This window comes from Sus scrofa, chromosome 13, assembly GCF_054392235.1.
Source record: "Sus scrofa isolate SSC_HxYL_T2T_F1_AM1 chromosome 13, Sscrofa_HxYL_maternal_Yorkshire_Landrace_v2.0, whole genome shotgun sequence".
Lineage (NCBI taxonomy): Eukaryota > Metazoa > Chordata > Mammalia > Artiodactyla > Suidae > Sus > Sus scrofa.
In genome coordinates this window covers 160824053-160849065 of record NC_139395.1, presented here as the reverse complement: position 1 = coordinate 160849065, position 25013 = coordinate 160824053, and the positions used below count along the sequence as shown (strand labels likewise).

Sequence of the window (25013 nt, the reverse complement as noted above, 5' to 3'; positions counted from 1 at the left end):
GTTTTTTTTGCCATTTCTAGGGCTGCTCCCGTGGCATATGGAGGTTTCCAGGCTAGGGGTCCAATCGGAGCTGTAGCCGCCGGCCTACACCAGAGCCACAGCAATGAGGGATCCGAGCCGCGTCTGTGACCTACCCCACAGCTCACGGCAACGCCGCATCCTTAACCCACTGAGCAAGGCCAGGGATTGTACCCGCAACCTCATGGTTCCTAGTCAGTTTTGTTAACCACTGCACCACAACGGGAACTCCTGTAAAATTTTTTTTAAAAGCCCAAGAGGATTAATTAGTATATTTAACATACTTTGAACCTTGGAGAATAGGTTTCATGTAATATGTTGTCCTCCATAACATATCTTGGATTTATTCAACCTAAAAAGGATATTTTGTATTTTCATTTTGGAAACTGATAAAAAGAGTAAACTCATTTTCCAGTTTCTGTTGGATTAAAAAACATATTTTACCCAGTTTAAAAATTTAAATTAAGGACATTGTTTGATGACCTAGATATCTTTTAACACTTTTAGATTTAATTATAAAGGGAGAGGAACTAACATTTCTGGCAATATGGAGAGAGGACTGTCTGACTTAAGAGCAAAAAAGCACCTAGACATGCTGGATGAAATGTTACAAGTATCTTTTAAAATGCTTTTTTGGGCTCCCAAGATAGTAAGGAAAGTACCTAAGGGTTAAAGGAGAAGAAGGAACTGATTATCAGACTTGTAAGCTCACGAACTGTTGCTGAGGCAGCCCTGAGGAGTTTATTAGTCTCAGTAACTGGAGGTTTAATGGCCACACAGGGACAGGGGATGCCTTGGATTTGTAGGAATTGGAACTGAGAACTCTTTATAAAGCAACAACTCTTGAAGGGTTTTAGCCTCTGTGAAAGGTAGACTAGGAACAAATCCACCTACACCAGCAGGTTGAGGACAAGGAAGCTTATCTGTGTAAACTTGGCCTTGAGGTGGTGGGGGAAGTGTGACTTACTGCAGTTCATCTCATGAAGTTTTGGGCTTGTGTTTAAAACTTTAGGAATGAGCAAAAGGAGCATGTTAGATCCTCCAAAACTTCACATAAATCTATCAGGGTGAGCTTCTATTACCCTGGTCACACTGCTCAACCATTAAGTTATTTTAATTGCATGGTATCCCTGGTCAAGATATTAATAAGTAGTAAAATGGCCTAATGGTAGGCAGTACAAATAAGGGTAAGGAATGGGGTATTGACATCTGAATCAGCAATAAAGCACTTTAAACATTTTCCCCTCTTACACAGAACCGACACCTTTATTCTGACCCTACCAATCTTTACTTCTTTTACTCTTTCTCACTTGGAGTTTGAGATAATTTTAGATATCACATGTAGTTGTAAAAGTAATAGACCCTCTGTACCCTTTAAGTAGTTTTGCCTAATGGTAGCATCCTGTAAAACTCTGTAGTACGGTATCCTAGCTTGCATATTGGCCTTGATGTGGAACATTTCCCATCACAGGAATTCTTTTTATAGTCACAACCCTTTTATAGACACAGCCACTTTCTTTCTGCTCCTTGCCGCTACCTAACCCTTGGCAACTACTAACCTGTTTTCCATTTCTATATTGTGTCATTTCAAGAATAATACAGGCAATAATACAGTTATGTAACATTTTATATTGGCTATTTTTACGCATCATGATTCCCTGGAGATCCATCTCTTTTATGTACCAATAGTTCATCCCTTTTTAATGCTGAGTAGTATTCCTGTTATAGATGAATTACAATTTCACCATTCATCCATTGAAGACCATTTGATCTGTTTCCAGTTTTTGACTATGACGAGTAAAGCTGCTATAAACATCCGTGTGTAGGTTTTTTTGTGAACCTAAGTTTTCCTCTGGGATAAATGCACAGAGGAGCAATTACTAGGCCATCTAATAGTTGTATATTTAGTTTTCCAGAGTTGCTGTATGATTTTATGTTCCCACTAGCAAAGTGTGAGTGATCCAGTTTCTCTGCATTCTTGCCTCCTTGCTGAGTGTTGGTATCATGAAAAGGGCCCTTCCGCATAAATTTAAGCCATACCTTGTTTTATTGCATTTTACTTTATTGCACTTTACAGATAATGCATTTTTTTACAAATTGGAGGCTTGTGGCAACCCTGTGTCGAGCAAGCTTATCAGTACCATTTTTTTTTTTTCCAACAACATTTGTTCACTTTGTGTCTCTGTGTCACATTTTGGTAATTCTTGCAATATTTTAAACTTTTTCATTATTGTTATATTTGTTACGGTGACCTTTGACCAGTGATCTTTGATGTTGCTATTGAAATTGTTTTGGGGTGCCATGAACCATGCCCATGTAAGTCAGCTATCTTGATGAGTATATGTTTTGCATGTTCTGACTGCTCCGCTGACCTGCTGTTCCCCTGTCTCTCTCCCTCTCTGTGGACCTCCCTTCTTCCTGAGAAACAATATTGAGATTAGGCCAATTAATAACCCTGCAGTGGTCTCTCAGTGTTCAAGTGAAGAGTCATACATCTCTGAATTTAAATCAAAAGCTAGAAATGATTAAGCTTAGTGAGGAAAACATGTTGAAAGCCAAAATAGGCCAAAAGCTTAGGCCTTTTGCATCAAATTTTTGAATGCAGAGGAAAAGTTCTTGAAGGAAATTAAAAGAGCTGTTTCAGTGAAAACAAATGATAAAACAAAATAGCCTTATTGCTGGTATGGAAAAAGTTTTAGTGTTCTGGATAGAAGATCAAACCAGACACAACATTCTCTTAGCCAAGAACAAGGTCCTAACTCTTCAGTTCTATGAAGGCTGAAAGAGGTGAGGAAGCTACAAAAGAAAAGTCTGAAGCTAGCAGGGGTTGTCTCATGAGGTTTAAGGAAGAGAGCCATCCCCATAACATCACAGTACAAGTTGAAGCTGCAGTAAAATTATCTGAAGTATCTGGCTAAGATAATTAACAAAGATGGCTGTACTAAACAGAAAATTTTCAATGTAGACAAAACAGCCTGATATTGGAAGCAGATATCTAGAGCTTTCATAGTGAAAGAGGAGAAGTCAATGCTTGGCTTCCAAGCTTCAGAGAACAAGCTCACTCTTGTTAGGGGCTAATGCAGCTGGTGACTTGAGTTGAGGCCAATGCTCGTTTACCATTCTGAAAATTCTAGGGCCCTTAAGAAGTATCTACTCTGGCTGTGCACAGAAAAGCTTAGATGCCAGCCCACCTGCTTACAGCATGGTTTTCTGGCTATTTTGAGCCTACATTGAGAGCTGATGCTTAGAAAAAAAGATCCCTTTCAGAATATTACTGCTCACTGACAATGCCTCCAGCCACCCAGGAGCTCTGATGGAGATGTACAAGATTCATGTTGTTTTCGTGCTTGCTAACACAACATTCATTCTACAGCGATGATTCAAGGAGTAATTTTGATTTTCTTTCTTTCTTTTTTTTTTGACTGTGCCTCTGGCATGTGGAAGATCCCAGGCCAGGGATAGAACCTGTGCCATAGGGGTGACCTGAGCCACAGCAGTGACAACACTGAGTCCTTAACTGCTAGGCCACCAGAGAACTCCTAGAGTTAATTTCCTTAATGGTTGTAAATTTATTCAGATTATCTATTTCATATGGAGTGAGTTGTGATAGTTTGTGTCTGTCCTCTAAGTTGTCATATTTATATGTGTAGAGTTGTTTATAGTATTCCTTTATTTCCTTTTGATGTCTGTGATGTCTATAGTGCTATATACCCTCTTTTATTCCTTGTATTAGGAATATGCATCTTCTTGCTGGAGGCTTTTTTTCCTTTGTCAGTCTTGCTAGAGGTTTGCTAATTTCACTGATTATTTTTTTAAAGAATTACCTCTTTTTTTCATTGATTCTGTTTTTTGTTTTTGTTTTTTGTCTTTCTGTTTTATTGATTTCTGTTCTTATATTAATACTGTTTTTTGCTCATGTTGGGTTTATTTTGCTCTCTTCTAAGTTCTGGAGTTGGACACTGAGTTATTAGGACTTTTCCTCTTTCCTGGTGTATTTAGTGCTATAAATTTGTTTCTCGGATTTAATTGTGGTCCACAAATGTTGGTATATTGTCTTTTTATTTTCATTCGGTTTGGTTTTTTTTTTTTTTTTTTTTTTAATTTTCCTGACACTTCCTCTTTGACCCATGGATTATTTAGAATTGTGATGTTTAGTGTCCAAATATTTGGAGATTTTTGTGCTATCTTCTTGTTAATGATTTCTAGATTGATTTTACTGCGGTCAGAAAAAATACACTTTATATGACTTTACTTCTCTTAAATTTGTTGAGATATGGCTGAACATATAGTCTATCTAGGTTTATGTTCTAATACACTTGGTATTATCAGTCTTTAAAGTTTTGTTAACCTCATTTGAAATAATATTTTAGAGAACCTAAATGAACTATACAAATTCCTAGAAAAGCACTAACTACTGAAACTGACTCAAGACAGAATAGAAATTCTGAATAGACCTTTAACAAGGAAAGAGATCAAATTACTAAGAAAATCAAACAAAGCCAAAACAAAACAAGAAAAATTCATAAATCTCAGCACCAGATGGTTTCACTGGCAGATTCTACCACACGTTTAAAGGAGAAATAACACAAATCCTTCAAAAACTCTTCCATTAAAAAAAAAGGAGGAACGCTTTCTAAATTATTCAATGAGGCTATTGATACCCTGATTCTAAAACCAAAACTGATTGAAAATCTATACACTGCAGTGAATAACCTGAAAATGAAATTTAAAAAGTAATTCCATTTATAGTAACATCAAAAGAATAAAATTCTTAGGAATAAATTTAATAAAAGAAATGTAAGACATGAACACTGAAATTGCCAAGCCTCATGAAAGCAAATTTAAATTACAAATTTAGGAGTTCCCGTCGTGGCGCAGTGGTTAACGAATCCGACTAGGAACCATGAGGTTGCGGGTTCGATCCCTGCCCTTGCTCAGTGGGTTAACGATCTGGCGTTGCCGTGAGCTGTGGTGTAGGTTGCAGACGCGGCTCGGATCCCGCGTTGCTGTGGCTCTGGCATAGGCTGGCAGCTACAGCTCCGATTAGACCCCTAGCCTGGGAACCTCCATATGCCGTGGGAGCGGCCCAAGAAATAGCAAAAAGACAAAAAAAAAAAAAATAAAAAATAATAAATAAATAAATAAATAAATAAATTACAAATTTAAATTATATATATAAATGAAAAGATATTCTATGTTCATGGATTGGAAGATTTAATATTGTTGAGATGGCAATACTCCCCATATTGATCTACAGATTTAGTACCATCCTGATTTTTTTGTTATTGTTGTTGCTGTGGAAATTACAAACTGAATCTAAGTTCATATGGAAATGCAAGGACCAAGAATATCCAGGAAAATCCTGAAAAAGAGTGAAGTTGGAAGATGCAAACATCATAATTTCAAAACTTAATACAAAACTGCAGTAATCAAGACAGAGTGGCCCTGACATGAAGCTAGACATGTGCATTAATGGAATAGACTAGAGAATCTAGAATAAACTCTCAAATTTATGGTCAATTGATTTTTGACAAGGGTGCAAAAATGGTTCATTGAAAATCAGTACACTTCAGTGAATAACCTGAAGATGAAATTAAAAAAAAATTCCATTTATAATAGCATTAAAAGAATAAAATTCTTAGGAATAAATTTAACAAAAGAAGTGTAAGACAATAGTCTTTTCAACAGATGATTCCGGGACAATTAGATATCCACAGACAAAGGAAAGAATTTGGACCCATTTCATACTGGATGCAAAAATTAATTCAAAATGGATCATAGACCTAAATGGTAAGACTTAAAATTATAAAACTTTTAGAAGGAAGCATAGGTGTAATTCTTCATGACCTTTGGATTAAGCAGTAGTTTCTCAGATATGATATCAAAAGCTCAAGGTGCAAAAGAAAAAATAGATAAGCTGGACTTCCATCAAACTTATAAAATTCGTTGGGGTGTTTTTTCCATTAATATTTAAGGTAGCTATTGATATGTATGTTCTTATTGCCATTTTATTAATTGCTTTGGATTTGTTTTTGTTGCTCTTTTTTCTTCCCGTCTTCTCTTGTTCTCTCCTCTTGTGGTTTGATGACTATCTTTAGTATTGTATTTGAGTTGGTTTTTCTTATTTGTTTGTGTATCAATTGTAGATTTTTGGTTTGCAGTTATTCTGAAGTTTTGATCTGAGTCTATATATATATACAAGATTGTTTTAAGTTGTTGGTCTCTTAATTGCAAGCATCTCCATTGTGCTGCATTTGTACCCTCCTCTTCTCACAATTTCTGATTTTGGTGGCATAATTGTGTGTGGATGATCTCATATCTTTACTGTATATATACTTTTACTGGTGAGCCTTGTCATTTGTGCTATTTTTGTTTTTGGTTGTGGCCTTTTCTTTTCTGCCTAGAGAAGTTCCTTTAGTATTTGTTGTAAAGCTGGTTTGGTATTGCTTGAATTCTCTTAGCTTTTGCTTCTCTGTGAAGCATTTGGTTTCTGCTTCAAATCTGAATGAGAGCCTTTCTGGGTGAAGTAATCTTGGGTGGAGGTTTTTTCCTTTCATCACATAAAGTATATCATGCCACTCCCTTCTGGCCTGCAGAGTTTCTGCTGAAAAATCTGCCAATAACCTTATTGGGGTTCCCTTGTATGTTATTTATTTCTTTTCCTAGCTGCTTTCAAGATTTTCTCTTTGTCTTTAATTTTGGTCAGTTTGATTAATATGTGTCTCGGGGTATTCCTCCTTGGGTTTATTTTATATGGTACTCGTTGCCCTTCCTTGATTTGAGTGAGTGGTTCTTTTCCCATGTTAGGTAAATTTTCGGCTGTTATCTCTTGGAATATTTTTTCTGTCCCCTTCTCTCTCTCTTCTCCTTGTGGCACCCCTATAATACAGATGTTGGTGCATTTAACATTGTCCCAGAGTTCTCTGAGACTCTCTTCATTTGTTTTCAATCTTTTTTCTCTTTTCTGTTCTGCATTTGTAATTTCCACTAATCTGTCCTCCACCTTGCTTATTCGTTCTTCTGCCTCCTGTATTCTGCTGTTGGCTGCTTCTAATGAATTTTTTATTTTAGTGATTGTATTTTGCATCTCTTCTTAAGTTTTATATCTTGTATCTCTTTGCTCAGTGTTTCCTGTAAATTATCCATCTTTGCCTCCAGTTTATTTCCAATGTCTTGCATCATCTTCAGCGTCAACAGTCTAAAGTCTTTTTCCTGGAGGCTGAGAATCTCCTCATTGCTTAGCTGTTTTTCTGTGGTTTTTCCTTTTTCCTTCATCTGAGTTATAGTTCTCTGTCTTTTCATTTTTATAGGTTTTTGGTGTGATGACCTTTTTACAGATACTTACTTACTTCTAGTTCTGCCCCCCTTGTGGCTAAAGTCAATATGGGGGCTTACTGTAGGTTTCCTGATGGGAGGGACTGATGCCTGCCCACTGGTAGGTGGAGTTGATTCCTATCCCTCTGATGGTTGGGGTTTTGTCTCTGGGTGAGATTAGAGGTGGTTGTGTGCCTGGGGGGTCTTTAGGCAGTCTGTTTACTGAGGGGCAGGGCCCTGATCCCACCTGGATTTTTGTTTGGTCTGGGGCTTCTCAGCACTGATGGGTGGGGCCAGATTTTCCCAAAATGGCCACCTCCAGAGAAAGGCAACTGCTGAATATTCCCAAGAGCTTTGCTTCCAATGTCCTTCCCCCACAACAAGCCACATTCACCCCTGTTTTCCCAGGAGGTCCTCCAAGGACTGCAGTCATGTTTGACCCAGATTCCTATGGAGACTTTGCTTTGTGCTGGGACCCAGTGAACGTGAAAGTCTGTGTGTACCTTTTAAGAATGGGGTCTCCGTTTTCCCCAGTCCTGTGGAGCACTTGCACACAAGCCCCACTGGCCTTCAATGCCAGATGCTCTGGGATCTCTTTCTCCCAGTGCCAGATCCCTACACATGGGAGTTTGATGTGGGTCTCAGAACTGTCACTCCTGTAGGTGAGTCTCTGTGAACCAGTTACGTTCCAGTCTGTGGGGCTTCCCATCTAGTAGGTATGGGGTTGCTTATATCAAGTAATCACCCCTCCTACCCCTTGATGTGGCCTCCTCTTTGTCTTCTGGAGTAGGATATCTTTTTGAAAGTGTCCGGTTCATTTGGTTGAAGACTGCTCAGTATTTGGTTGTAAATTTTTTTTTTTTTTTTTTTTGTCTTTTTGTTGTTGTTGTTGTTGCTATTTCTTGGGCCGCTCCCGCGGCATATGGAGGTTCCCAGGCCAGGGGTTGAATCGGAGCTGTAGCCACTGGCCTACGCCAGAGCCACAGCAATGCGGGATCCGAGCCGCGTCTGCAACCTACACCACAGCTCACGCCAACGCCGGATCGTTAACCCACTGAGCAAGGGCAGGGACCGAACCCGCAACCTCATGGTTCCTAGTCGGATTTGTTAACCACTGCGCCACGACGGGAACTCCCTGGTTGTAAATTTTGTTGTTTTTGTGAGAGAAGTTGAGCTCCAGTCCTTCTATTCTACCATCTTAATCCCATCTCAGTGGCAGATTTCCTTTATGTCTGAATGGCCAGACCTTTAGCACATGGTTGCTCCAGCCGAACCACCGGCCAGGATCTGCAGAGAATCCTTATTCACGAAGCCGGCATTAGGCTTGGTGGATATCTTGGCAAGCCCCAAACTTATAAAATTTGTGATTGCTTATTACTTCAGTACAGTCTAGTCTTTTATGACTAATGTACTAAGTTAATTTACTCTTTTAAAAAAATAGCTGATTTACAATGTTGTGTTAGTTTCAAGTGCACAACAAAGTGTTTCAGCTATATATGTTCTTTTTCAGGTTCTTTTCCATTATAGGTTATTGCATGATATTAAGTATAGTTCCCTGTGATATAGTAGTCTTTGTTCAAGTTAATTTGCTCTTAAGTTTTTTCAGTTTCTCTTATTCCAGTCTACTGTCAAAACTGTTTTTAAAAATCTGATTGTGAGGTTATGGAATGTCCCACAGATACTAATTACTGAAGCTCTCCAGATCATTTTGATGAGCTAGATGCCAATAGGATTTTTAGACTGAAAAATTCTGGTTTATTGATTGAATTTTACTGTATTCACATGTATAAACATGTGCCAAAAGTATTGAAATTACTTAGAGTGAGAAGATTGGTTTGTTTGTTTGTTTTTTAAGTGATTTCAGAGAAGGAGGAACTTGGGACCTTTAAGGACAGATACTTAAAATATTAAAAAATAAACTTGTCTTCTTGAGAGCATTATGTTAAGTTGGGTAAGTCAGAGAAAGATAAATACTGTTATGATATTTCTTTATGTGGAATCTGAAAAAAGCTGAACTTGTGGAAACAGAGAGTAGAATGGTGGTTACAAGAGGTTAAAGAATGAGAGAACTTGAGGAGGTATTGGTCAAAGGTTAGGAGATGAGGAATTCTGGAGATCTGATGCACAGTATTGTGATTATAATTATACAAATTTTAATTGTACAGTTAATAATACTATATTATATACTGAAAGTTGCTAAGAAACTATATATTAAATGTTCTCACCATGAAAAAGAAATGATAATTATGGGACATGATGGAGATATTAGATAATGCTATGGTGGTGGTCATATTGCAATATATAAATGTATCAAATCAACACATTGTGTACCTTAAATTTATACAATGTCATTTATGCCTCAATATTTTTAAAATGGGGAAAGACTAAATGCTTTCTTTCTAAAATGGGAAAATTGCCTTTAGTATAAAGTAGAATGAAATAATTTTGAATAAATTATAATCAGTTTTCAAAGTATACAATTGAAAACTAATGAATTTTTTATATGATTTCAATTTTTATAAATTTTAGGATTTTTTTAAGATTTGGAAATAGAAAAGTATACAAAAAATAGTAAAATTACTTGTTTTATTATCAACCAGAAAAAAAACTATTTTGAGATATTTCCTTCATTTTTTTTTTCCTGTGTATTTGTATGAATTTTCTTTGGCATAATTGTAATCAGTATATCTACATGCACTTAAATTCCTTCCTTCTTTTCCCCCTCCCTCTCTCTCTTACTCCTTCTCTCCCTTCCTTTCTTTTCTTTTAGTATATTGATCTTTTCCTTAGATCATTAAAGATCTTTAGGATCTTGAGCTTTACTGAAAGTGTTGTGTACCGTCATATAAATGTTTCAAAATTTGTCGTCTCTTTTTTCTAGACATTTAGATTGTTCTCAGATTTTTAGCATAGGCATTGCAGTGAGCGTTTTATTTATAGTAATAATATTATTATTATTTGCCTTTTAGGGCAGCCCCCGTGGCATATGGAATTTCCCAGGCTAGGGGTCATATTGGAGCTATAGCTGCTGGCCTACACCACAGCCATAGCAATGTAGGATCTGAGGTGTGTCTATGACCTATACCCCAGCTCATGGCAATGCTGGATCCTTAACCCACTGAGTGAGGCCAGGGATAGAACCTCATGTATAGTAGTTGGGTTCATTTCCCCTGAGCCACAACGGTAACTCTGCAATGAGCATTTTAAAATAAAATCTCTGTCCAAAGTTTTATTTCTTTAGCATAGATTACCCTAAGTGGGATTATTTGATTAAAGCCTGTGTGTTTTCTTTTGATATTGGCAACTTGATTTTTTGGTTTGTTTGTTTTTTTGTTTTTTATAGCTGTGCCCACGGCATGTGGAAGTTCCTGGGCTAGGGGTTGAATCAGAGCTGCAGCTGCCAGCCTATACCACAGCCACAGAAATGTGGGATCTGAGCTGCATCTGCAACCTACAGCACTGCTCACAGCAACGCCAGATCCTTAACCCACTTAGTGAGGCCAGGTTTGAACCCGCATCCTCATGGATACTAGTTGGGTTCATTTTGCTGAGCTGCAAGGGGAACTCCACCAACTTTTTTTTTTTTTTAATGTATCAATTTACATTCCTAGCTGTAGTATAGAAGAGTATATACTTATCTCATTGTACTTTATCCTCATCATGTAATTTTAGTTTAGAACAAATGTGAAATCTTCATTTTAGTGGAAACATTTCTAAAATTAGATTAACCTTGATGAAACATGTCATTTTTATGAACACTAATTATTGCCTAATCTTGTTCTTCTCAAGGCTTAGGTTGACTTATAAAATAGAAAATTAATTCTGTTTTTTTAAATGAATGGTGAAGAAGATGGATTGTTTTGTTGTCTACAACCACATATGCACAGTCGTGTATGGGGCAGTCTCTCACTTTCTCTGGTTTAGGAGAATTCATGACACATTCACAGAAGCATCAATGGTATTTTTTAGTGGGATGTTTCTCAGGTGACACTGATAGATTCTCACCTGTAGGATTTTTGCTTAGAGGCAGTTCGTGTAGGTTTTTTTTTTTTTTTTTTTTTTTCTGTCTTTTTAGGGCTGCGCCCATGGCTTATGGAGGTTCCCAGGCTAGGAGTCTAATCAGAGCTACAGCTGCTGGCCTACACCACAGCCACAGTTTCACCAGATCTGAGCCACCTCTGTGATCTACACCACAGCTCATGACAATGCCAAATACTTAACCCACTGAGTGAGGCCAGGGATTGAACCTTCAACTTCATGGTTCCCAGTTGGATTCGATTCATCTGCACCACGACTGGAACTCCAAGAGGTAGTTTTTTGTATACATGTCCTCTGAGTCATTTTTTTTAAAGTTCTCAGCAAGATTATGTGTGTACTTATTTTTGACTTGCACAATTCTTTATCTTTTTTTTTTTTTTTTTTTTTTTTTTTTGTCTTTTTGTCTTTTTGCCATTTCTTGGGCCGCTCCCGTGGCATATGGAGATTCCCAGGCTAGGGGTCCAGTCGAAGCTGTAGCCACCGGCCTAACGCCAGAGCCACAGCAACATGGAGATCCGAGCCGTGTCTGCAATCTGCAGCACAGCTCACGGCAACGCCGGATCCCTAACCCACTAAGCAAGGCCAGGGATCGAACTTGCAACCTTGTGGTTCCCAGTCGGATTCGTTAACCACTGAGCCACGACTGGAACTCCAACTTGCACAATTCTTTACAGCACTCCTTATGCCATTCTGGTTGATGAATGTAACCCATGTCCTTTGACATAGTATTGCTCTCTATATGTTGATATTGCTTAGGATTTGTTGGGCTTCTTGAACATTTGCTGTGTTTCATCACATTTGGAAGGTTAGTAGCCATTATTGCTTGTATATATTATACCTACTGCATTCTCTCTCTTCTCCTAGGACTTCAGATATATGTTAGACCCTTCTCACTGTGTCCTCAGACTCTTATCCTTTCATTTCTATTTTCTGTCATTTTTGTAGATCCATTTTACTTTTTTTTTCTGGTCTTTTTTTTTTTTTTTAAGGGCCACATCCTTGGCATATGGAAGTTCCCAGGCTAGGGGTCAAATTGGAGCTGTTGCTGCTGGCCTACACCACAGCCACAGCCACACCAGATCTGAGCCATGTCTGTGAACTACACCACAGCTCATGGCAACTGAATCCTTAACCCGCTGAGCGAGGCCAGGGATCAAACCTGTGTCCTCATGGATACTAGTCAGATTTGTTTCCACTGAGCCATGATGGGAACTCCAAAAATTCATTTAGTATTTTGTAGGTAGATCTGTTGTCCATTTTTTATGATGAGAAAATAGGCATTACTCAGACTGTTTTTCACTTTTATGTAATGAATCCTTTTTCTCTTGCTACTTTAAAGTTCTTTGTTTTTCAACAATTTAACCATGATATGTCTAAGTGTGAATTTCTTTTTTTTTTTATCTATTTGGGGTTCATTGAGCTTCTTTGATTTATACATTTTTTTCATCAGACTGAAAATTGTGACCATTGTTTATTCATATGTTTTTCTGTCTCACTTTTCCTTCTTCTTCTTTTTTCTTTTTATCGCTGCATCTTTGGCATATGATATTCCCAGGCTAGGGGTTCGATTGGAGCTGCAGCTGCCTGCCTACACCACAGCCACAGCAACACCAGATCTGAGCCACCTCTGTGACCTATGCTGTAGTTCATGATGGCAATGCCGAGTCATTAACCCATTGAGTGAGGCCAGGGATCAAACCTGCATCCTCATGGATACTACTTGGGTTTGTTACTGGTGAGCCACGATGGGAAGTTCTTACCTTTTCCTTCCGATACTCCCATTAGTCCCATGTATTTTGATTCACTTAGTGTTTTCACACAGGTCTCTGAGTTTCTTGTTCATTTTCTTTGAACTTTTTTTGTTTCTGTTCTTCAAATAGGGTAAGTTTTAATTATCTTTAGCTCACTGATTCGTTCTCTGCCATTTTGAATCTTCTGTTGAACCCCTCTAGTTTATTTTGGTGATTATAGTTTTCACCTCTCGAATGACTGTTTTCTCTTTTTTAATTAAAAAAATCTATTTGTTGAGATTCTTCACCTGTCGAATCATTGTTGTCATACTTTTCCATAATTCTTTAAGCATTGTTCTCATTAGTTCTCTGAAAATATTTTTAATAATTGCTTTGATGTCTTTGCTAAATCCAATATCTGAAAACTATGAAAGACTCTATTGCTTGCTTTTTTCTTTTCTTAGTATGAGTCACATTTTCCTATTTTCATCTTTCATAAGTTTTTTGAAAATTAGACAATTTAAATAATATATTATAGCAGCTGTGGATTCTCATTCCTTCCTTCCTGCCCACAAAGCTTGTCATTGCTGATTTTTTAGTAACTTGCCTAGAGTGAATCTGTGAAATATGTTTGTTTTGTGGTATGTGGAAGTGAATGCCTTTGCTTAACTTATTGTTACTGCTATTGTTTGATTTTTAAGGTTGTTTTCTTGTACTAGTCCTTATATCAGCCAATGAGTGGTCAGAAATTGTGCTAAAATACAGAGAACCAGTAAGGCTTTTCCATTCTGTTAGCATATCTGTGTGTAGATTGGGTAATGTATTCAAAGTTCAGGTCCTTTTCAAGTTTGTCTGAGACTTTTTGTATCTCCATCCACGAATGTGTGGAGAATGTGTGGATTTCTCCAATCTCTGTGCATATGTCTCTGTTTATCTGAGAGCACATGGAGAGTTATCATTTTCATCTATGGCTGTCTCTTCTCCAAGATCTCTGTTAAGCCTCCTGCTAATCTGACAGTCTGCTTGTTTCTTATCCTTATTGGGACTTCAACCTCAAACTCAGTTGGATAGCTTCAGAATTTTTCCTTTTACTTCTGGGGGAGGTTTTCTTCCTTTTTTTTTTTTTTTTTTTTTTTTCTTTTTTCTTTTTTTTTTAGGGCCGCACTTGTAGCATATGGAAGTTCCCAGGCTAGGGGTGGAATTGGAGCTATAGCTGCTGGCCTACAGCACAGCCACAGCAACTCGGGATCCAGGCCACATCTTTGACCTACACCACAGCTCATGGCAATGCTGGATCCTTAACCCACTGAGTGAGACCATGGATCGAACCTGCAACCTCATAGATGCTAGTCAAATTTGTTTCTGCTGAGCTACACTGGGAGCTCCTGGAAGAGGTTTTATGTTTTTCACTCTGAATCAACTCAGACCCTCTTTATCAGCATAACTGCTAGTTTTCATGGCCTATTCCACCTTCCTAGAACTGCTGTACCAACTTAACTGGTTGGGGAGGAAGAGTAATGGGAACAGGCCCAGGAAACAGTGCTACAAACTTTTAATGTTCAGACCCAGGTTCAGTTGATTTTCTTGAAGAAATACTTCTCAATTTGTTGTTATGGGCTTAGTGGGTTTCCAGTCATTTGAGATGATTGTTTTTGACAGTTTATTTTATTTTATTTTATATTTTATATAAAATTTTATTTTATTTTAATTTTTAAAAATGATTTTTATTTTTAATTTTTTCTATTATAGTTGATTTATGTATTTGATTTTAGAGAAGAGTTTTGCCAGACTCCTCACCCTATCATCCTGGAAGCATCTTTTGCTTCCTTTTGATCTTTCTGAAATGTTTATTTATGTGGTTTTTCATATGAAGACATAAAATACTGCATAAAAGTATATGATTTTAAAGTCCATTTTTTTTCTTTTTTGTCTTTTTAGGGCCTCTCCTGTGGCATATGGAGATTCCCAGGCTAGGGGTCTAATCAGAGCTGTAGCCGCCAGCCCACATCAGAGCCACAGCAACACCAGATCTGAGCCGCGTCTGCGACCTACACTGCAGCTCACGGCAATGCCAGATCCTTAACCCACTGAGTGAGGCCAGGGATCGAACCCGAAACCTCATGGTTCCTAGTCAGATTCGTTTCCTCTGCCCCACGAGGACACTACAATTCCGTTCATTTAAGATTATAATTAAACAGAAAATCTTTTTGTTGTTGCAGATTTCAAGTTCCACCTATAAAGATAGGAATGAAGAGTATAAAAAACAGTTCACACATCTACCTGATACAGAGAAGCTGATAGCAGGTAAAAAAAGTTACAAAAAAAGTTTTACTGCCTCATCAAAATAGAACTGATGAGTGAAGGCCTTTATGCTCAACAGAAACTATTTTTCAAGATAAGCAGCATCTCATCATCTGTAATTAGTCAATGTAAGACTAAGGTATAATTCAGGGGGGATTGATTTCTGAAATATGAAGTACAGTTGACCCTTAAACCCTGCAGGGGTTAGAAGTGCTGACTGCACAGTCAAAAATCCACATATGACTTATAGTCAGCCCTCGCATCTGCCGTTCCTCTGTTTCCCCAGTTCTGCATCTATAGATTCAACCAACCACAGATTGTGTAGTACTTGAGTACAAGTATTAAAAATAATCCACATAGAAGTAGACCCACACAGTTTAAACTCATGTTATTTAAGGCTCAGCTTATACTCACTAAGAAAGTAGACCTAAGAGGAAATGATTTGTTAGTTTCTTCTGGTACTTGTTTCATATGGTTTTTTTTGGGAAAATTTAAGTCGATGTTCAGTATATATTACCTTTCCTCAAAAAAGTTACTCCTTAACAGAACAAATTTTATAACATTTTCTAGGTCTTTTTGTTATTCATCTAGTCTCTAAGGTAGATTTTTGGAAATAGGACTTAAGAGGAAAAATTTAATCATAGTACTTTTCAAAAGTGCTTTATATTTTGATATATGCATAATATAAATTCTTTACCATAATATAAATTCTTTACCATCAAAATGCAGATCTAGGTTTTAGTTTTAGTATATATTTCATTTAAACTATTTAGCCATGGAAATCTCTACGATTTCTGGTGCTATTGGTCAATATTCAATTCAATGTAACTGAATTTCTAGAGAGTTCAGTTCAGTTCTTTGAATATTGTAACAGTGAATTAAAACAACTTTTAAAAAGACTGGAAATTAATACAGTCTAATGATAAAAGAGCATACGGTGAAAAGCGAAGGGTCCTTCCAACCAAGACCACTCTAACCTTCCTCCTGGGTGATAACCACTTTTAGCATTTTCTTATGTATATGTCCAGAGATTTTCTGTATGCCTGTCAAAGTGAATATACGTATATTCCTCACAGAACTTAAATGGGGCATGCTGTGCTTACTGTTTTTAATCTTGTTCAGAGCTTTTTCTATTAGTGTTACTTATGGATCCATTGCATTCTTTTAATGGCTGCCAAGCAGTCAACTGAGTGAATTTTGTACCATAATTTAATAAATCCCCTATAGATTGACATTTTGATTGTTTCCTGTCTTTTACTGTTACCGATAATGTTACATTAAACCTTCTTGTACATTTTGTTTTGGCACATATGTGCCACATGCGTTGTAGAAAAATTCCATGAAGTGGAATTGTGACAAGAAGGCAATGAGCATTTAAAATGTTTACACTGGAATTCTCTTATGGCTCAGTAGGTTAAGGATCTGGGATTGTTACTGCAGTGGTTCTGGTTGCTGCTGTGACAAGGGTTCAGACCCTGGCTTGGGAACTTTCTTATGCCCTGGGTGTGGTGAAAAAATCAAAATCAAAATAAATAAATAAAAGATTTACAGTACTGCCAGGTTATCCTCCAAAAAGGCTAAAGCAGCTTTCATTCTCAACAACGGTGTATGTAAGTACCCGTGGTGCCACACCTCAGGAACTTAGCTTTAGCAAAATATGTTAGGTAGAAGTTGTATTTAAATGGACAGCTCTTTAATCATTAGAGAGGTTGAACATCTATGAATCATTTGTATTTCTTTTACTGTGAACCTTTCTCTTCATAAACTTTTTTCATTTTTCTAGTGGTTATTTGTCTTTTTCTTGGTTTGTAATAGCTTGTTAGATGTTAAAAATTAGATATTTTTCATGTATGTTGCAAATGTGTCTTGCCAGTTTGTCACTTGAAATCAAATACCTGTCATGGATACCTTTATAAAACATTTTATACTCATCATTGCTTTCTTAAAAGAAGTTAATCTCGTAATACAGTTATATATACTTGCTATAAAGCATTGAAACCATACAGAAAAGTATAAAGAAAAAATTAAAAATCATTGGTGAGCCTACCACCAATATATAATTTTGGTTAATACTTTGTAGATGTCTTTCTGGATGTCCTTCATTATGTATATTGCTTTCAAAAATTTACATTTTTGTATTATTTACTCAGTGTTAGAACTTATTCATTGTATAAAATTTGGAAAATACAAACATGTACAAAGTAGAAATCTAAAACTACCTATAATTGTATTATTCAGAAATAATGTAGGAGTTCCCGTCGTGGCGCAGTGGTTAACGAATCCGACTAGGAACCATGAGGTTGCGGGTTTGATCCCTGCCCTTGCTCAGTGGGTTAACGATCCGGCGTTGCCGTGAGCTGTGGTGTAGGTTGCAGACGCGGCTCGGATCCCGCGTTGCTGTGGCTCTGGCGTAGGCCGGTGGCTACAGCTCCGATTCAACCCCTAGCCTGGGAATCTCCATATGCCACGGGAGCGGCCCAAGAAATAGCAACAATAACAACAACAACAACAACAACAACAAAAAAAGACAAAAGACAAAAAAAAAGACAAAAAAAAAAAAAAAGAAATAATGTCAACAACACATATATCTATAGAAATTAGAATATGTAATTGGGATCATTCTGTAAAAATGGCTTTTAAGTTCTTAGATTTAACCATATGTTAGATCACTGTCTTTTGAAACAGAGAATCCAAAATTTAATTTAAACTTTCTTTGTTAAAATTTCTTAATGGCCACTTCTGCAGCATATGGAAATTTCTGGGCCAGGGATTGAATCCAAGCTGCAGCTGTGACCTATGCTGCAAGTGTGGTAATGCTGGATCCTTTAACCCAGTGCACTGGGCTGAGGATTGAACCCATGCCTCCACAGAAACCTGAGCCACTGCAGTTGGATTTTTAATCTGCTATACCACAGTGGAAACTCCTTAGCTTTCATTTTTAAAAGCAATTCAATGTCATTTCAAATCCAAAATATTGTTCTTTAGTTCAGTAACTATTTACTACCACTCAGTATGTGCCAGACACCATGCTGTTTCTGAGGAACTTGGAGTTAGGTGGGAGAGCAGACATATAAGATTACTATGATTCAGGATCATATGAACAGTTTTAACAAGGTACAGAAGTAGTACAAAGGAAGATATAACTTAACATTTGGGAAGAAGACAGGTATTTTAATTTTGGGCATGTTGAATTTGAGTTGCCAAGATAATGTTTGGTACTGTAGCCATAGTGGTTTTTCTAAGATGCAAATCTGATCAAATTAAGACTTTTCATGGATGATATTACAGTGACCTTTGAATAAAGCTTACCTGCTTGATTTATGTGGCCTTTCACATATGTGAAATATCCTCTCATCCCTCATCTTTTTTTTTCTTTTTTTGTCTTTTTGTGCCTTCTGGGGCCAATCCCATGGCATATGGAGGTTCCCAGGCTAGGGGTCTAATCAGAGCTGTAGCCGCTGGCCTACACCACAGCCACAGCAACGTGGGATCCGAGCTGCATCTACGACCCCCACACCAGAGCTCACGGCAACGCTGGATCCTTAACCCACTGAGCAAGGCCAGGGATTGAACCCACAACCTCATGGTTCCCAGTCGGATTCGTTAACCACTGAGCCACAACGGGAACTCCATCTCTCATCTTTCATTATGTTCCCTTCAGTCTCTTGTCTTTCTGAAGTTGACCTTCTTTAGAAAAGTCATTTCCTTTTGTTTTCAGGCCTTTTTTACTTCATTTTGCCTAGAACTGTTTTTCCTTCCTCTATACCTGGCTATCTTTGGTCTATTATTTTAAAATGTGTAGTTATGTATTATGTATATTTATATATATATATTTGCCTTTACAGTAAATTTTACTGGGCTGGTGCGGCTTTTGTATTCAGTTACTACTCATCAGAGTAACAGTAGTAGTAGTTAAAATACTGAAATATTGGCTGGTAACTAGCCACTGCCTTTAGCCCCCTAAGTGACCCCTCATACTTCCACTCTCTTGGTTTCTCTTCTAGGATTCCTAAGGTCTTCCTGTGATCCAGCTATGAAGGGTTTTATATCCGACATAGAAAGATCCCTATAGAACTCTGATCCAGCACTATGGTTGGTGACCAGTGTTGTATTTTAAATATCACCTCTGAATTGGTGTCTCCACCATGTGCTCCCATAAGTGCCTTGCATTTTCCTCTATCATATATTTACAGAACCACTATCTGTATTATTTGCTATTGTAACCGTGATACCGGGGTCAGTATTGGACTTATAATAATGAATACTCAGGGATTTCCCGTTGTGGCTCAGTGGTTAACGAATCTGACTAGGAACCGTGAGGTTGAGGGTTTGATCCCTGACCTCGCTCAGTGGGTTAAGGATCCCGCGTTGCTGTGGCTGTGGTGTAGGCTGGCGGCTACAGCTCCAATTAGACCCCTAGCCTGGGAACCTCCACATACCACAGGAGTGGCCCTAGAAAAGGCAAAAAGAAAAAAAAATTATACTCAATGATTTTTTTTTTTTTTTGCTTTCTAGGGCTGCACCTGTGGCATATAGAAGTTCCCAGGCTAGGGGTTGAATCAGAGCTAGAGCTGCTGGCCTACACCACAGCCGCAGCAACTCAGGATCTGAGCCATGTCTTTGACCTATACCATAGCTCATGGCAACGCCAGATCCTTAACCCACTGAACAGGGCCAGGGATCAAACCTGCATCCTCATGAATGCTAGTCGGGTTTGTTTCTGCTGTTCCACACTGAGAACTCCTATGAATACTCAGTGATTGAATGGATGGTTGATGGATAGAGGAATGAGTGAGTAAATGAACATCAATATTTTTTTCAGCAAAATAATTTTATTTACTAACACATGGCAAACATCTAATATGTGCTTTTCATGCAAGTTTATTCACAGATGACTTCCAAACTACAACTGCCTTCTTTTTAAGCATTTACTAAAAGTTATTTTAATTGAGACATGAAAAATGCTTTTAGGTGGATAACATCATTAATATATTGAATTGGTCACAATAGAATTTGATTAATTAGGTTGGTTCTATAAATTTAAAGCTTCAAAAAACTATTACTTTTGTATATAATGCTTTCAGATGAAGGAAAGGTCAAATAATATGTGAAGATCCAGAAGAAAGAAGTATCACAATATTCCAGGGTGCAAAGAGTTACAAGAATCAGAATAGGTTAACAGTGTGAAATACAGTTGAACTAAAAGAAAATAACAATTTGTGGAATTGATCTAAAGTAAGTATATAGAGGAAATGTATAGTGTTAAATGAATATATTAAAAAATAAAAATGAAGTAAAATAAGTAACCTAAGCTTATGTCTAATAATCTATAAAAGAAGAAGAAATCAAACCTAAATCAAATGAAGGGAAAGAAATGTTAAACATTTGAGCATAAGTTAATGAAATTGAAAACATGGAAAAACATAGAGAAAAATCAGTGAAGCCAAACCTGGTTCTCTAAAAAGGTCAGTAAAATTGGTAGACTGAGAGCCTGGATGACCAAGGAAAATGATAGATGACACATATTGCTAATATCAGGAATGGAAGTGGGATCTCTTGAATATTAAAAGAATGAGGAAATACTGCGAACAACTCTATGCCCATAATGCAATAGTTTAAATAAAATGGACTAATTCCTTGAAAAATACAAACTACCAAACCTTGCACAAGGAGGAACATATAGCCCAAATAGCCCTATGCCTATTAAATTGAATTTGTAGTTAAAACCCTTCCATAAAAATAACTTAGTCTAGATGGTGTCAGTGGTGAATTCTATTAATCAGTTATGGAGGAAATAGTATTATCCCTTCCAGAAAATAAGGATCATTTCTTAACTCTTTTTTTTTTTTGTTTGTTTGTTCTTTTGAGGGCTGCACCCACAGCATATGGAGGTTCCCAGGCTAGGGGTCGAATCAGAGCTGTAGCTGCCAGCCTATGCCATGGCCACAGCAATGCCAGATCTGAGCCACGTCTGTGACCTAAACCACAGCTCATGGTAACACCGTATCCTTAACCCATTAAGCGACGTCAGGGATTGAACCTGTGTCCTCATGGATGCTAGTGAGATTCGTTTCCACTGAGTTTGCCATGATGGGAACTCCTCCTAACTCATTTTATGAGATTAGTATTACCAAAATACCAAAACCAGATAGAAACATTCTAAGAAAAAATATCTGTCATGAACATAGAAATGAAAAGTTGAAATAAAATATTAGCAAATGAGATTCAACAAGTTATAAAAGGAATTATGGATTATGATCAAGTGAGGTTCATTCTAAGAATGCAAGGCTGGTTCAACACTAAAGAAAAAAAATATAATTTATTATCTTAGACAAAATGTGAAAAACCATGTGCTTAGCTCAATAGATGCAGGGAAAGTATTTGACATAATTTAAAATTTGTTCATACTAATTCTTGATAGAGCCTCTTCAACCTTCTTAGAAGTTAACTATGAAAAACATACAGCTAACATCATACTTAATGATGAGACAGTGAATGCCTTCTACCTGAAATTAGAAAGAAGGCAAAGATATCCTCTCTCATAACTTCTACTCAGTATGATGCTAGAAGTTGTAAGCAATAAGTGAAATAGACTTGAAAAGGAAATAAAAGAATAAAATGTTCTATATAGATTAGGAGAAAAGAAAAAAAAACTAACTTTATTTTTGATAAACATGATTACTCGTGTAGAAAATCTCAGATAATCTACAAAAAATTTTAGGCTTAATGAGTGAATTTAGTAAGGTTTCAGGATTGAAGGTCAATTAAAGGTAAAAGAAAGAATTATATTCATATATACTAGCAATGAACAATTGGAATTGAAAATTTAAAAATACCGTTTACATCAGAACTTCCCAATAATGAAGTACTTAGGTATAAATCTAACAATTATGCAGACTCTATATGATGACAACCATAACACATTGACAAAAGAAGTCTAAACAAATGTTTATAGATTGGAAGACTCAGTATGGTTAAGGTCTTAATTCTCTCAGGTAAAAAATCCCAGAAAGCTTTTTCATAGAAGAGGAAACAAACTGATTCTAAAATTTATGTGGAAAAGCAATGGAATTAGAGTAGCCAAAATAGTTCTGAAAAAGAACAAAATTGAAAGACACACATTACTCAGTTTTAAGACTTACTATGAATCTGCAGTAGTCCAGACAATCTGAGATTTGCCACAGGATAGACATTTAAATAAATGGAACAGAAAAAAACCTCAAATGTTAAATTCATATAAATATCGTGAACTGATTTTTGACAAATGTTGAAAGGCAAATCAATGGAGAAAAGTTAGTTTTTTCAACACGTGCTGCTGGAACAATTAGATTTACGTAATGCAGGAAAACAAACCTTGTTGCATACCTCATACTTTATATAGATTTTATCTCAAAATGGATCATAGAACTAAATGTAAAATGTAAAACTGTAGGGTTTCTAGAAGAAAACATGTGGGTGGTTCCAGAGAAAATCTCCGCAAACTTGGATTTAATGATGAATTTTTATTTATTTTTTTATGATGAATTCTTAGATGCAACACCAAATGCATGAGTCATATAAGAAAAGAGTTGATAAACAGTACTTCATCAAAAGTAAAATCTTTTGCTATGCAAAAGACACATTTTATAGAGTGAAAATACAAGTCCACAAACAGAAAATAGTTGTTAATCACATATCTGGTTAAAAAACAAACAAATACTTCCATCCAGAATAGAAACTCTTCTTAAAAGTTAATGGTAACAGCACAAACAACCCAATTAAAAAATGGGCAGACTCTTTATCAAAGGATATATATGGATGGCAAATAAGCATATAAAAATTACTATGATTTATCATAGGAAAATGCAAATTAAAAACAATGAAATAAACAATATACATAACAATGCTAAAATTAAAAATGAGGTGTTTGCTGTGGTGCAGTTTGTTAAGAATCTGACTGCAGTGGCTCAGGTCCTCTGCAGAGGAGTGGGTATGAGCCCCAGGCTGGCACAGTGGGTTAAAGGATCCGGTGTGTAGGTCGCAGCTGTGGCTCAGTTTAGTAGCTGGCCTAGAAACTTTCATATGCTGCAGATGAGGCCATCTTAAATAAATAAATAAATAAATAAATAAAACAAAAATAACTGACAACAGCAAATGATGATGAGGCTACAAAACTATGGGAACTTCCCTGTTTTGGAGGTTGTGGGTGAGTGGTGAACTTCTGCTACAGAGAACTCCCCAGTATCTGTCCCTCTTCTAACTGTCCCTCTCTGTACCTGCTGATTCTGAGTGTGGAATCTCTCTGGGTTGACATAGGGAAGAATGGCTATTATTTCTACTTCAACCTTCTCTTATATATTTTTTTTAAGCTGAGGCTTTCTTCACACTGGTTTATCCATTCGTATCCACTTTCTGTCTTCTAAAAATTTATCACAACTTGTAGTTGGCTAAGTACCTGTTTTTATACCCACTCGCAGCAGTGTTTGAATTAAATATCTTTTATGTATCTTCCCTGTCACTTCAAAGGAATTTTGGAGAAGAAAAGGAAGTAAACACATGTCAACTTGGACCAGAAGTTCTTTGTACTAATTTTGTACTAAAATAACGGTACTTATACTTCTAAATATGTTTGTCTCTTTGAATATATTTAGCTTGGGAGAACATATACTTTTTTCAGTGATGTCATTGCTAAAAATATTTTTAACTTCTCTGATTAAATGAATAAGGTAGATTTTCATGCTAGAAAATGTTGTGTTGGGGAAATATAAAAACAAAATATCCTACTAACCTAGAAAATTCTACAAAAGTAAAAGAGAAAGAAAATATTTTGTTTTATTATTGAATAAGCATTAAACTGGAATATGGTGTGCCTCACAGGCAGTCAGCAAAAGAGCTTGTGAAGGCAGAAAGAAATCCACCCTTTTATACAGGCAGGCAGATATAATCATTACACATGTTCTAAAGAGAAACGATAACTAGTCCTCTAGTAAGAGGACTTGACAGCTCCATATGTCTCATCAGTTCATCCTATATTCACCTGGTAATTAGGGTGACTGTGTTAGCTAGCTGGCTTTATCCAAGGGAAAAATAATCTCACTTCTGTATGATAGGAGTTAGTTTTGCAACTTGGAGCAAAATGCTCACCTAAGTTAGGCTCCTACCACCTCACAGAAACTGAGAAATGGGGGTCTTATCTTCCTTGATGTTTATATTTGAAAGAGATGGCTCCCAGGTCCTGGAGAAAACATTCCTAAGTTATAAAATTGACAAGAGGCTTGTTTTGCTTTTTTAACAAAGGTACAGAGAAAGAATTTACAAGTTTTCTAAAGAAAATGTTCAAAAAGAGAGAAGGGGAGTCTTTTTCCCTTTTTCACTATAGAAAATTAATTTTTTTTCACTAATTTCATTTACTCTTATGATTTTATCAAGTAAAAAGCAAACAAGAAAAAAAAAATACCAAAAAACCAAACCCAATGTAAAGTCTAAAAACTGAGAGTGGAGTTCCCGTCGTGGCGCAGTGGTTAACGAATCCGACTAGGAACCATGAGGTTGCGGGTTCGGTCCCTGCCCTTGCTCAGTGGGTTAACGATCCAGCGTTGCCGTGAGCTGTGGTGTAGGTTGCAGACGCGGCTC

General features: G+C 36.9%; 2 protein-coding genes across 18 annotated transcripts in view; one reads left to right on the top strand and one right to left on the bottom strand.

The window, feature by feature from the left end:
- Positions 1-25013, bottom strand: part of NAA50 (N-alpha-acetyltransferase 50, NatE catalytic subunit) — a 574571-nt gene that overhangs the window by 123702 nt on the left and 425856 nt on the right. The window lies entirely within an intron of this gene.
- The window catches only part of GRAMD1C (GRAM domain containing 1C), a 160471-nt gene that overhangs the window by 11532 nt on the left and 123926 nt on the right, over positions 1-25013 (top strand). For 8 of the 17 annotated variants that reach the window (XR_014824820.1, XR_014824819.1, XM_003132665.7 and 5 more), the window contains exon 3: positions 15320-15404. The exons of 3 other annotated variants lie outside the window; for them this stretch is intronic. Coding sequence is in view for 2 of the 14 variants with exons in the window: in XM_003132665.7 (XP_003132713.4) it covers positions 15320-15404 (85 nt within the window). In the remaining 12 variants the exon portion in view is untranslated. Of the gene's footprint in view, positions 1-15319; positions 15405-19404; positions 19494-20485; positions 20637-23906; positions 23988-25013 lie in introns of those variants that run through there. 6 more of the 17 variants (XM_084991249.1, XM_084991243.1, XM_084991244.1 and 3 more) reach the window with 4 other exon arrangements.